This window comes from Sylvia atricapilla, chromosome 10, assembly GCF_009819655.1.
Source record: "Sylvia atricapilla isolate bSylAtr1 chromosome 10, bSylAtr1.pri, whole genome shotgun sequence".
Lineage (NCBI taxonomy): Eukaryota > Metazoa > Chordata > Aves > Passeriformes > Sylviidae > Sylvia > Sylvia atricapilla.
In genome coordinates, this window is record NC_089149.1 from 13,557,614 (window position 1) to 13,571,916 (window position 14,303).

Here is a 14,303-nt window from a genome sequence, read left to right on the forward strand (position 1 = left end):
TGTTTGTGTTCTTTTAACAACAGAAAAACAGATCTGAGGATGAGTGATAGGGGATTTGTGGTAAGTTCAGAAGTAAAGGATTTAATGACACAGTGCGTTTTCGTAATTGCTGCATTCTTCAAAAAGTTGATTTTTAGAAGAACTTATCTGATGCAGATAACTGTTGAGTGTTGATGACAATTCAAGTGGATTTGGTACCATTTAATGTCTGAGTCTTTTGCTGATATGATAAATTCTTTTCAAAGGAAAGTTCATTGCCTTGTTACTCCATGTCTCATTTTTTGCAGTGCTTGGGCAGCTCTTAATTTCAGGAAAACCTTACACACTCCCTCCCATGCTTATCCTTTGTGTCTCCTTGGCTGGCACTGTTTGATGGCAGCTATTTGCCCCTCCTGGGTTTAATTGTACGTGTGCAAGTGAACTACCCAGCACAGGTACAGCTGATTTCACCAGTGGTGGGAAACCTTTGCTGCTGGCTGGTCCTGGGCTCTCAACAATGTCCTGAAGGACTCACGATGGATTTGAGCTTGGCACAAGATAGTCTTACCTGCCTTCAAGAAAATGGGTGGATGGTTTAGCAAGAGAACACAGCCCCAGTGTGCAGCCACAGCTTCTGAAATCCTGCTGATCCTTTAGTCTAAAGGATGAGTCTGGAACTCCTGGGGTTGTTCTGAATGCCTGGGTTTTGTTAACTGGTACTGTGCAATGTTCTAGTGGTTCTGCTGGTGGCCAGTGCTGGCTGGAAGTGTTGCCTGCTTTTTTTTCCCCTCCAAACTAGTTTTGTACCTGCACTGCATAACCCAGGACATGTGATTTTAGTTCTATGTGTTCAGTTCTATTACAGGGAAAACAAGAGTGAGCTGGAATTTACTCAAAAATACATACAGCTGACTTTTGACTATGTCTGTCCTTAAACTGTTTTAGAAATCAATGGAGAAGCAGCCTGCTTCTGGTAGCCCTTTTTTTCCCTTAGTTTGTTTTTTCCTTTTTTCCTTTGCTAGTGGTCTTGTTGGTTAAATGATGAGATGTCCTTTTGTTGGGAGGTGAGGGGAAAGCTGTAAGGTCTGGCTTCTGGAATGAGGCTGTTAGCACCAGAGCAAATTCTATTGTCTGTCTGGAGATGGCAAGTCCATTAAAAACCACAACAGCAACACCCAGTTGAGAAGTCCTCTTTTAGGGCTTCTTCTTTGTGTACATTATATGAATAAACACCAAGATGAGTGATGAATTTCCTTCTTCTGCAGATGTTCTACTCATCTGTGTTCCATTTCATTCCATTAATATAAGCAGCTCTGGCAGAACTGCTAGTATATTAAATACAGATTGATTAGGAGGGCAGGTGTGTGGGCACACACAAATATATGAATTTGAAATTTGCGGGTAAAGCTTAGAGAAAATTTACACTTCACATGGGAAGGTTTGGATGCTGTTTGTCAGTACTACCTGTGCCTTAGAGAAGCATTTTGTATTGGGCTTTGCTCCTGTGAGATTCAAAGTCATTGATTAGACACTTGAGGAGCCAAGGTTAAGTGCTGGTTTAATGACTTCCTTCTTTTGTAAGTGAGGTTGTTGTTACTGTGACAGTGGGCAAGAGTAGCTATGAGGTTAATGGCCTGAAATAGCTTTTTATTATTATTGGGATTGTTGGTTTTTTCCTTTAGCTGGAAGTTGTTTAAAATGTCTCTGGTGCTGTTGCTCCCAATCCAGATGGCTTTTTGCCTTTGTTTCAGTTCCTAGATGTGATCTTGTTAGTCAGTCCCCAGTGCCACCACACATGTCCCAGTCAGGGCCGTGACTCATCGCCAGAGCTGCTGTGGGTTGGCAGTTTTGTGTTTCTCAGGATAAAAACTGGTTCTCTCTGGGCCCCTGTGATGTCAGCTCTGGGGCAGGAGCAGGGTGCTGGCTGCACAACACACTGACCTGCTTCCTTGAGGAAGGAAATATTAAGTAAGTGCCTAAAAGCAAGAATAGCTCCTCAGCCTGCTCAGATTGGCGAGATGGCTTCTCTTCCCTTTTTAATTGGAAATGCAAATGGATTTTTAAAAGATTCTGGTGTCTGTGCTGGAAGTTTGTAATTATAAACAAGTGTCTTACAAGAACTTTATGACTTTGTGTTGTGGGGTTTGGACCCCATGATATGAAGCATTTTTTGAGTCTTGTTTCTTTAAGCATTTTAAACTCTTGTGATGCACTAAAGTGGTTTCAACAACTGCAACTGTAAAAAACGTCTGAAAGAGGATGAAAATAGAAAAGCTATGCTGAATTAAAGCTGGAATGAACTATATACAAGATAACTACATAAAACAGATTTCCTTGCCACTGTGCCTGTCCTGGTAACACATTGTAATGGAAATACAATTTTACCCTTTATTTTACCCTCGTGATCACAGAAAATAAGTGCAAATGTCTGCATCCAAATATGAAAAATGTGTAGCACTATTATTTTTCACTGACTGCTAATTTCAGTTAGAACAGAATTGCAGCCAGCATTTTATGAGTACAAGTAACTGGATGGAGGAAAACAAATAGTATCCCATTAAAATAGTAGCTTGTGGAAAATATGCTGGTTGATCATGAGGAATTACACATTTTTTCTGGGTTGGTTTTTTGGGTAGATGTTGTGTTATTCAATAATGTAGTCTGGGTGTAATGATGGAGTAACATTTTATATCTTTCCTTCAGACAGCTTAGAGCTCCCACGCCGTGCTAAACTTCACACATCCAATGATGAATGGGTGGATTTGTAAACTGTGGTATTTCATATAAAACACCTTCATATCTGATTCACTATTTTTACCACACCACCACCTTTAATTATTTTTGCTTTAATTCAGTCTGCTCAGTGTAGTGGACTTTTTTGGAGGAAAATGTGGACATAATGGTGGTAAAAACTATTGCTTGATAGTGATCATAGTAGGAGCTCCCTAACGATTGCATCTATTGAGAAAAAAATATTTTTCCTTATGTACTTATGCTTTATGAAATTTAAAGGTGTTTTATTTGGCATTAAAAATATAGCAGTGAAAACTGCTATATTTCTATCTAGTACAAACAAAATATGAAGTGATCCATGCATTTGTGGGGTTACAAGATGTGTTGGCAGCTTGTGCTGGTCCTCACAGCTGTGCTAAGGCCAGATGGAAAGGTGTTGGAATGATTTGGGTCTTGTTCCTCCGTGTATTTACATGGCAGTTAGAGGTGGGATGGAGTGCATTGTCAAATACCTGAGGCAGCTTTGAACTGGCAACTTGATTTTTGTGTGCTGGCAGCATGTATTATCCATTGTGGGGAAGGGAAGGGCTAATGGAAATATTGGAAACCTGCAAGTGTAGCTGAACATTTTGACATTTTCTGTTACAAAGGGTGATTTCCCACAGCTCGGGCTGTCCAGCAAGAATTCAAAAGATGTTGGGATAACTTGTCCATTCAAGTGCTTCATGATAGTGTTTTCCAGTGCTCCCCATCCCTCTGGCTGCTGAAGTGCACTGTGTGGATGAGAAGGAAGGTAAATGATGCAGTGAGCCATGGCTGAAGGGAAAACTCAGCTTTAGAAAGTGGTGATCAAAAAAGACTTGGAAGGTCAGAAAAACTGGTGATGGCATTAGGAGTAAATAAAACTGTGCTGAAATGCAGAGGACAGGCAGTCAGGGAGGCAGAGGAGTGAGTTGGAGCAGATCACGGGCAGGGTTTCCTCCCTGCCCTGCAGTGGGTGGAGTTCAGTGATCGTTCTCTGTCATTGAGATAAGTGTCTTCAGAGGAAAATGGCACTTTCTGGTAAAGTTGAAGAAAATTTTCCTGCTATTAATACAGACTTTGAAGTTGTTCATTAATGCATTAATGAACAACTAACAGGAAATTTGCAAAAAGTAAAATAATGGAACTGATCATGAGTTTTCATGTGAAGTATTGCCGTTCTTCATCCAAGAAGTTTATTTTGGTTGCATTTCACAGGTGAAGTTTTAGACAGAACTTGAAATGAATTTCTAACTTTGTTTCACCTAACCTCTAATGACTTCTTTTTCTTATTACTTAGTTTTAATGATATAAACATCTCAACAAGAGTGCTTTGCCAGGCAAATGTTTTTATTATATTAAACAACATTAATGAGTAAAACTGAGCTTGTGTGTTTGCAATACTGACATTTGAGACTTCAGAGTTGTAAGCTGATCTGTACAAAGCAGGCTTATGTAAACCTTCCAAAGACTTTAAAATGTGTGTCTAATTATAGAAGGTTAAGTATACTGAATTTTGGTTTTTTTTTTTTCCCCTAAGGCCATGTGGTTATGATATTATTGAGATTCCATAATGCCTCCTGCCGTGACAGACAGCCTTGACATCTGGGCAGTGGATTCACAGATTGGTGCTGATGGCTCAATATCTGTGGACTTCCTGTTGCCCACTGGAATCTACATCAATCTGGACGTCCCTCGAGATGCCACCATATCTCAGATTAAACAGGTAACACCAAGTGGGCAGTTAATGGTGTTGGAATGAGGGCTGGTTCTGATTTGGATGTGCCCTCTGGCAAACCAAGTCACGAGTTCTGGCAGGCGTAGGAATGAGGTACTGAGGGCACGTGCCCAGCAGATTGACTGATAAAGAAGTGAAGTGTGTGTGGGGGAGGTCAGCACTGGGTTTGGGCACAGGGCAAGGTTTGGGAAGTGCCTTCTTGCTGAGAGTTACAGCAGAGATGATTCTAATAGTTCTGTGTTAATACTGTATTGCTGCTCTGAACCTTTTCCTAACACGTTGCCAATCCATTGTTTGCTGATCTGACATTTCTCTGATTAGATTTTTAGTGCAGGAGTCACAGATTGGGCTTCTGCTTCTGTTGACTGCCACCCAAGAGAATTGCTTTAAAAACTGTCTGCCACTTCTTAAAGGTTTTGTACAAATTGGAGCATCACTTAAAATGTGAGGGAATATTGGAAGGAAAGGAAGGGGAGAACGTAAGGAAGTGACCATAGATACTAAAAAATAATCTACTGACCTTTGATCAGACAACAGCCATGTGAGGACATTGGGAAAAGTTACTGAGGAATTAGGCAGTGAATTTGTTACAACACAGACTAACCTATTCCTGATATAGTAAGTGATTTCAAGTGATTGATAAAGAATTTAAAAACAAATGTGTAAGTGACAGCAATAAGGGATTTGAACTGAGCTGTCTGGTTTTCCTGCTGCTTGTGGCACATGGAAACTTGACATGCCATGAACATGTACTCTTGACATTTAGCTGTTTTCCAAAGGAATGCCGATGCTAGCTCCAGAGGTCTGTCCTGGAAATCACTCAAGAGAGAGACTGAAAGTGAAACAAAGTAAACACAGAATGATATATAGTGATAAAATTAACCAAGTTAGCAAACATGTTTCTTTTCTATTTTGGGGGAACATAAATGGAAATTAGTATTGCCTTCAGTGCCTTAAGATATGTCTCTGTTTTCTGCTTTTCTGTTGACTTTTGGGGGAGGGGTTTTGGGTTTTTTTTCATTTATTTCTTTGTTTTCATTGCAGCTGTTATGGAAGCAGGCACATTCCTACCCACTCTTTCATCTCCTCATGGAGATTGACTCTTACATGTTCTCATGTGTGAATCAGACTGCTGTACATGAAGAATTAGAGGATGAAACACGGAGACTTTGTGATGTTAGACCCTTTCTTCCTGTCCTGAAACTAGTGACAAGGAACTGTGATCCAGGAGAGAAGTTGGATTCCAAAATAGGTGTCCTTATAGGCAAAGGTAATTCCATTTATTTTTTTTTTTTGAAGAGGTGAAACCTCGTTGTGTATGAGGGTCTTAATTGAGCAGGTAGGAGTGGACTTTTTTTAAAAATATATTCAAAAATCAGTGCTTCTCTTTGTCAAACAAATACTGATATACTTGGAAAGAATTTAAAAACTCAAGATGAAACACATGAAAGTTTTTTAAAGCTGCTTTCTGTATTGCATTTCAGCATTGTATTACTACATCAATCAGGAACAAATTTTATTTTGTAGATGAGGAAAAAAAATGTATTATTTTTATTATTAAGTGAGGAACAGCATTTTTAACTTGAGCAGTGTTAAAAATAACCTACCAACAAACTGGATACTCAGAAGGAACTAGAAATTGTTTTGCTTTTATTATATGTGCTGTCTGACTTGGTTAACAATGATCCTTATTTTTGCTCTCAATTGTGACACTGATTTTCATCAAACAATGAAAAGCTATTTTTAAAGATTTCATAGTAACTTATTCTTGATGTTATTTCAGAATTTTCAGCTTTTAAATCTACTCTGCTTGGTTATACAATCAAGATTGACAGGGTCATATGAGGTCATACCTCTTGTTTTAAAACAATGAGCCATTGTTAGGTCCCTTATAAAGACTGCAGGTTTTGTTTAGATTTCAGCAGTCCACTGTCTGCCTGTTTGTTAGAGCTGACAACAGGAACAGTTGATCAGTTTAACCATTCAGACAGGTCCTGACAGATTTGTAGAGATTCACATTCTGTGACTGAAAATGTGGTTTATCAGAGCTGTGTGAGACCCTGCCTTATGCAGCCCCTATTCAGTACCTTAGCAGGGAAAAAAATGTGTTCCTGTCTGAGCTTCTAAACTTAGTGCTTTGTTCTCAGAGGGCGCTGGGTGCTTTGTGTGATTTGGACAATGTCCTTCAAAGTTCATGAGTAAAGATAAAGACACTTGCAGGCCCTACAGTCCTGAAGTACCAAAAAGTCACAGCTTTCCATTGTATCATGGGAACATGGGATGGTTTGGGTTCAAAGGGACCTTTTAAGGGTCATCTCATTCCAGCTCCCTGCTGTGGGCAGGGACACATTCAACTGGACCAGGCTGCTCAGAGCCCTGTCCAATCTGACCTTGACCGTGTCCAGGATGGGGCAGCCACCACCTCTGTGGTAACTGGTGTCAGTGCCTCACCACCCTCCTTGTAAAAAATTTCTGCTTTGCATATAATCTAAACCTACCCTCTTTTCATTTGAAAACTCCTCAAAAAGAGCTTGCTTTTCTCCAGGCTCTCTCAACTCATCTCCATTCCAGAGATTCTCCAGCCCTCTCAGCCTCTTTGTAGCCTCCTCTGGAGTCTCTCCAGAAAGTCCCTGTCCCTCTTATGTTGGAGGCCCCAGAGCTGGGGCACTGCAGGTGGGGCCTCACCAGAGCAGAAGAGAGGACAGAATCCCTCCCCTGCCCTCAGTGCTTGTGATGCAGCCCAGGACACGTTTGGCATTCTGGGCTCTGAATGCTCGTGTCTAGGTCATGTCCAGCTCATCCAGCAGCAAATCCCTCTGGGCAGGGCTGCGCCCCATCTGCTCATCCCCCAGCCCGTGCTGATACTGGGGGCTGTGCCCCAGGTGCAGTTGGCCTCCTTGAACCTCAGTGGGATTCCCATGTGCCCATTTCCTGAGCTTGTCCGGGCTCCTCTGACTGGGCATCCCATCCTTTGTATGTGGGTGTCATCTGCAGCTCTGCTGAGGGTGCCCTCAATCCCTCTGTCTGTGTCATCAGTGAAGCTGTTTAATGACATTGGTCTCAGTCCACCCTCAGGGACACCACTTGTCACTCATGGCCACTGGGACACGGAGATGTTGAGTGTGACCCTCTGGATGTGACCATCCGACCAATTTCACACCCAGTGGACAGTCCACCATCAAATACATCTCTTCCCAATGTAGAGACAGGGATATTATGGGGCCCACATCCAAGCCCTGACAGAAATTCACGTAGGTGGCATCCACAGCCATCCCCTTGTCCACTGATGTCACTCAGTTGCAGAAGGCCACCAAGTTGGTCAGGCAGGGCTTGCCCTGTGTATTCATTCTTTACACGTTTTGTAAAAGGAATTTTGCTGGTCTTGGATTGGTAGAAATTTCAGTCATGTCATTTTGACTTAAGTAGAAGATTTTCTTTTTTGACTTTTAAACAAAATTAAAAAGGACGAAGTCATCTTTCTGAGTGATTACAAAAAACCCCATAGGTTGCAAGCACTTCTGCTCTTTGGTCTTTATGAGACATTTACTGTACTTTTAAAAATTTGCTCTTGTGAAGAGAGATTTCAAACTTTCCAAGCCACCTTGAACCCAGGTTAAGGTTGGATTTTCCATTTCATAGTGCCTAAGAGATACATTGGTTCATGGTGTTTAAAATAAACACTCGTGCCAGGTTGCATGAGGTTTGTGCTAGTAACTTTGGAAGTCCACTGATGTCCAGGACAATGTAGAGCCCAACTCAACTCTGAGCACCCATTTTGGATGGGATGTCTGAAGGAAACCTCCTGTGTCACCTTAACTTAAAGCTACTAATGGTTTAAATGGCACGGGCAGTATTTCTACAGCTCTGTATCCTTTTGCTTCCTTGAATTCTTTCAGGTCTCCATGAGTTCGATGCCTTACAAGATCCTGAAGTGAAAGACTTCCGAGCTAAAATGAGGAGAATCAGTGAGGAAAAGATTCAGTCACTTGTGGGTCTCTCCTGGATGGACTGGTTAAAGCACACTTACCCACCAGAGCAGGAGCCTGTTATCCCAGAGAGCTTCCAAGATAAGCTCTATAGTGGAAACCTCGTAGTGGCTGTTCATTTTGATAACTGCCAGGTAGGAATGGTTGTGCATCATGTTTCATGAACTATTCTTGATCCAGGTCTGAATTGGCATGGATTGCTTCAGGATATAAATGAAATAGAATATCTACATTACCGTGTTTGCTTTAAAATGCAAAGTCTTTCGCCAGGATCCTTGACTCTTCAAAGAAAGTGAGAATGTGAGCCCATGGTTGAGAATTGAGCTTCTGAAGTCTTAACTGCAGTTCAGCTTCTAAAGGCAAAATGTACAGCTTGTATCTTCTGTATTACTTCACTTTTGTTTAAATGTAAAATGTGACTCAAAGTTGTGAGCTTTTTTTTCGCCAACTGTTTCTGTATTGTTTCTGTATTGTTTCAGTTGCATTCAGTTTTAAGCTCAGCTCATCAGGGATTACTGAGAATTGGAAGGCACCATATTCAACACACTTGTGTCTGTGTGTGACTCACTGAACATCTTTGGGATTGATCTGCTAATTAGATCGAGAAATAATTTTTTTAAAAAAAGAATTAGTATTTCCTTTACTAGAAATGCACATAGAAAACTTATACACTGAGACTTAGAGTTAGCTTTTTGTTAAGGCTGACAAAACCATAGTTTATTTTTAAAATAAAACCCCCTTTAGTTTCTACCAGGAAAACCTGAAATGTTCTAGCAGGGGTTTTTATGATGTTGAAGTTGCTATAACTCTGCCTGAGTCCAGTATTCCCATTACCATTTTTTGCACTCTGTTCTTTTGCATGAATGCATGAATGTTCAGCACTGGAAACCTTAAAAGTCTTACAAGTGTGTAAATATACCAGGCTAGATTTGGTGTCCATTTTCACCCAGGTGCAAGAGGCTGATTTTCTAGTGATTCAGCTGATTTTAGTTACAAAGGTGAATTATTTCGAGCAGTATCCTTTTAAACTTTAAAGGTTTAAAATGATACACACATCTGGCCCTGGAAACACTAAATGTAGAGGTGAAAGCTAAGTTTGGTCAGCAGTAACCACAGCTGATGTTGGATGCATAGGTATTTTATGACAAAACCTTTTCTAGTCCTCTTCAGCTTAACACAGAACTTGTCGTTGTCCAGGAGTGAGATTATCTTCAGCCCTTGATTAACTACTGTATCTATATGCATATGCTGACAGGACAAAAGCAGTGCAAAAGTTCTTGCTGGTGCAGAATGTATTTGCCTGCCACGACAATAGCTTAGGCTGCTGACATTTCAAATGTTTCAAATGCTTCTGCTGCCAGCTCTGACCTTCTGGGCTATCAACAGTTCAAATCTGAGCTGTTTTTTAGAGCAGTAAAGTCAATTCCAGACTTTACTGCTTCCACTGAGCGCTGAAGTCACCCCAGGAGAATTCAAGAGGAAGGTGTGGGGACTGTTCTGTCAATTCTTGCAGCTGCAAGTTCGAGAGAAGGCAATGTTGAAGTGGTTTTTGTCTGGAAGGTGTGGGTGAGCTGTATGGTCTCATGGTTGTCTCTGGAGCAGGAGACACTGCTACCTGTCTCTGTGACATGTCTGTTCAGATCATCTGGGGAGCAAGGCAGCTGGCACAGAGCAGCAGCTTCCTGGGAAGAAAAAGTGTTATTCCCTGTCTACCACTAACAGTTATGGCAGGAGGAAAAAGCCTTCAAGCTGTGGCAGTTTTCCAAAAGGGGGGAAGCTGTTGTGAACCAGGCAGAAACTGAGAAAACACAGAATTCATTTAGTGTGACCAAGCAGAGTTTGCTCACTCCGTTGGGGCAGCTTGGCTCTTACCAGTCTATAGAAATAAAGCACAAGTCAAAAGCATCTGAGCAGAGGACACTTCACTTCATTTGTCAATAAGTGGGTTGGGGGTGCTCACATCTTTGGAATTGGGTGTGTAAATAAAAAATAATAAAACTTGGAAAAATGAAACAGCAAAACCCCAGGACCTCCTGAATCAGCCTTTGCAAATAAACCTGTATAAAGAATAGTGTGGTAGGTGAAGGAGATGAAAGATTTTACAGAAGATGTTGTACTTTAGGAGCTTGAAATTAATTTAAATTTCAATCTTCTTTTTAATTTACAAAAGAGGATCACTTCTTACCTTTATCTTTTGAGAACACATTAAAATTAGAGATAGTTTAGAAATAGGTTGATAGCCTCTAAGGCTTTTAATTAAGAACTTTCTTTAAAAATGCAGTCTTTCCAAATTGTGTTCAGAATGCTGCAGGTGTTGGCTGCTACTCCTCTTTTCTGCTGTCCTCCCAATGTGGTCATCACTTTCAACATAAATCACATTCACAGTTTCTTCTGCTTTCTTACTTGAAGCTTTTTCTTCTGAGTTCAGTGATACTTAAAAAGAGGATTACTTGCTAGTGGGCAGAAAGATGAAAAATTAACACATCTAGTGCTGCTAAATACTTGGAAATGCATCATGATTTATGATTCATTGAACATTCCAACTCCCTCACTCAGCATTCCAAAATACAACCTTCAATACATTGCTCTACAAGTCATTAAATCACTGCTGAATCAAATAAAGGCCTATGTTTTTAAAAGTACTTCTGATAATATGAAAGTTTGGGAATTAACCTCTTACAGTTTTTGGGGTGTGTATTATTTTGATTGCTCTAAACATACAGACTTTTACTGCTGCAGTAGTCTGGATTTAACAGTTATAATTTCTACCTGATTCATTATGTTTGCTGCAATTTTAGCCTTGTGTGTCTGCCTACGACAAGTTTGACCTTCAATATTCCTGTTTGTGTTTTGTTAGGATGTCTTTAGTTTCCAGGTGTCACCTAACATGAATCCCATCAAGCTGAATGAGCTGGCAATCCGAAAACGTTTGACTATCCATGGAAAAGAAGATGAGGAAGTTGATCCTGCTGATTATGTGCTGCAAGTTAGTGGAAGGCTGGAATATGTCTTTGGTGACCACCCATTAATTCAGTTCCAGGTACACAGAGTTTTTTGGAACTCGATGTAACAATTCTTTGCTGCCTTGGCCAAAGGTGCTTCCTCCCACCTCTCCCATCCATTACTGAACAGCAACATCTCCCTCCTGATGTCTGCAGTTGTAAAACACATGAGCACCGTTCCCTTTGTATCTCTGTGGTGAATCCTTTGTTTCTTTGGCTTAGGAGTTGCTGTAGAAATAGTCTGCTGGCTGCTAACAGCTGTTTTCCCTGGGCTTTCAGTATATCCGCAACTGTGTGATGAACAGGACCCTTCCCCAGCTGACCCTGGTGGAGTGCTGCACCATAAAGAAGATGTGTGAGCAGGAGATGATTGCCATAGAAGCTGCCATAAACCGAAAATCCTCTAACCTTCCTCTTCCTCTGCCACCAAAAAAAACAAGAACAACAACTGTGAGTTCACAGGGAGAATGTCAGATGGCCAAAGGGAGCAGTGACTCATGGGGTATAAATCCCAGCCCCTGGCCTTTGTTCTCTGGCTGCTGTGTTCCAGTGTGGGTCACCTGGGTCCACTCAGAGCCTCCTGTTGTTGGGGAGATTTACCTCAGAAGCAGGAATGTGGACAGGTCTTTGCTCTGTTACACACTCTGCAGTTACTCAGAATGAACAATAAATTTTGAAATGTCAGGATGCAGTACATGTTGTGTGTTCTCACCCCCAGCTCTCTTCCAGCTGAGTTTTTAGTTTGTCTCCTCTTGTAGCTAGGATAACCAATTTATCTTTGAAGATTTCAAATTTATGTTGTTAATTGCATTTTTTGGTTTGTATGTGATATTTTTGCTTAGAATTCTTAGCTTACAAAATATGTCTCAGTGTTACAGTGGTGAAGAATGAACTTGTGTCTTTTTCTCCTCTCAGAGTGTGTGGGATATTTCCAACCCTTTCAAGATTGTTCTGTTGAAGGGTAATAAGTTAAACACAGAAGAAAATGCCAAAGTAAGTAACTGTCTGGTATCAGAAGACATTCTGTTTATAATTTAAATGATTTTCAATGCTAAATAAACTCAAGATCATACAGATTTCAGCATTTTTATTTATTCCCAATTGCATTGGTAGCATTGGTCAAACTCTGGCTTTATTGCTGAACTATTCCTTTATTGCCTGAAGTTGGATATTGCATTGGAACATTGCAATCGTTGTGGCAGTATGACATAAGTGTTCATTGGTATCTGATTTTTTAAAACAGTTTCTCTAAAGTGCTGACAGTGGTGTGAAGTGAGCTCATTTAGAATAGAATGCCATAAACACCTGACACGAGTAAATTGAATATTAAATATTTTGAAGTGCAACAGGGTATTTTTGTACTCCCAAATATATTCTGTATGTCTGAACTTGGACTGTGTGCTTCTCTACAATCTGTCTTTTATTTTCTACACATGAGGAACACAAAGAAAGCAAGCTGGAGTATCATTTCCTGTAAAAATATACATGACTGGGCTACTGACTGCTGGGCAGACCACAAGTTGTTAACACGTGGGAATTTATTGCACAGCTACTTTAATGCCTTACAAAACACTTGGTCGTGAAGTAGAACGACATTAAACTCCTTTATTTGGTTTAGAAATCAGTAAATTGTGTAGCCACTCCTGTAGATAAGGAAGTTACCCAGCTAACCACTGATATTTGCTGTTCTCATGCTTTATTCAGGATACTTGATGCATTTTTTTTCATTGAAAACTGTTGTTACAACCTCTTTGTAAATTAGCAATCGTACATTTTGGTCAACACCAAAAAAAAGTTCTACATTACCAATAAATGAGCCATAGTTACATTTTAATACCTGAGACACTGTGGTTGTGGGAATGGATGGCTGCAAAACCACGTGTTTCCCTCTTCTTTGTCTAAACCATTATTTAGCTAGTTCCAATATCTTCTTAACTCTATTTGGTGGACTCTGAAGCTTTTAAAAGGAAGAATAAAAGAGCCAGTGGATTCTGGAAGGAACACAGCTATCAGGAGCTTCTAATGTAGTATTTTCATGCTTAGAAAAGTGACTTTTTGTTAATGTCAGTATGCTTTTGGGGGAAACACAATCAAAGTCTTATCTAAGCTTGAGAAGAAACAGGAAAAATGGACAGTTGTTTTGTATTGGCACCTGTGTGCACCATCTAAATGTTACTTAGTATTTTGGATGCTTTTTAGTCTTGAAAAATTAAAAGTCCTGTGGGTAACCTAGACTGAATGCAGTGACCCTGAAAACCTGTGCATGTTTCCCTGCCTTGGCTGTCTACAGCATTACAAAATTGTCACTATTGAGAATGTACTTGTTTTCCAGTCCTGATCCTGTGGCTGTTTAATTCACTGCCATTGTTCCTTTAGCCCTACTGTGCTGTGGATTAGCCAATATTCATCCATTTCTGCTGAAACCACCACCAAAGTTGACAAATGCAGTGTTTGTAGTGGGGAACAAAACGTTTGTCAGCTGGGTAGCACTGCCTCAGTGTGAGTTGAGTTGAGGACATGCACCTAGGGCACAAGTGACCTCACCCAGAGTCCAGCACCCCATTTTCCAAATACATGCCATTGGAAATTGCTTTTCTTTCATCTTGGTTTTTGGCCACCCCATCAGTACACACCATTTCATTAATAAAGGAGCATGTCAGAATGAAAAGAGAAAAAAAAAAAAAAAAAAAAAGGATCCAATCCCTTACATCAGTATGAGAAGTCATAGAATTAGAGAGGTGAACTATATTTTTTACCTAAAACCTCTATCAAATTTAATATCTTTCTCTTTCCCTTGCAGTGCTCAGCAATAATATGATAGTTTAAAGGGAATGTGGGGAAGGT

The 14,303-nt window shown here is 40.4% G+C and overlaps 1 protein-coding gene across 2 annotated transcripts in view; it reads left to right on the forward strand.

Annotated features, from left to right (window-relative positions):
* PIK3CB (phosphatidylinositol-4,5-bisphosphate 3-kinase catalytic subunit beta) overlaps positions 1-14,303 on the forward strand; it is an 87,202-nt gene that overhangs the window by 45,917 nt on the left and 26,982 nt on the right. For both annotated transcript variants that reach the window (XM_066326003.1, XM_066326002.1), the window contains 6 exons: positions 4,274-4,459; positions 5,516-5,741; positions 8,368-8,591; positions 11,315-11,497; positions 11,739-11,909; positions 12,375-12,452. In XM_066326003.1, the coding sequence (XP_066182100.1) occupies positions 4,307-4,459; positions 5,516-5,741; positions 8,368-8,591; positions 11,315-11,497; positions 11,739-11,909; positions 12,375-12,452 (1,035 nt within the window). In that variant the 5' untranslated portion in view covers positions 4,274-4,306. The remainder of the gene's footprint in view (positions 1-4,273; positions 4,460-5,515; positions 5,742-8,367; positions 8,592-11,314; positions 11,498-11,738; positions 11,910-12,374; positions 12,453-14,303) is intronic.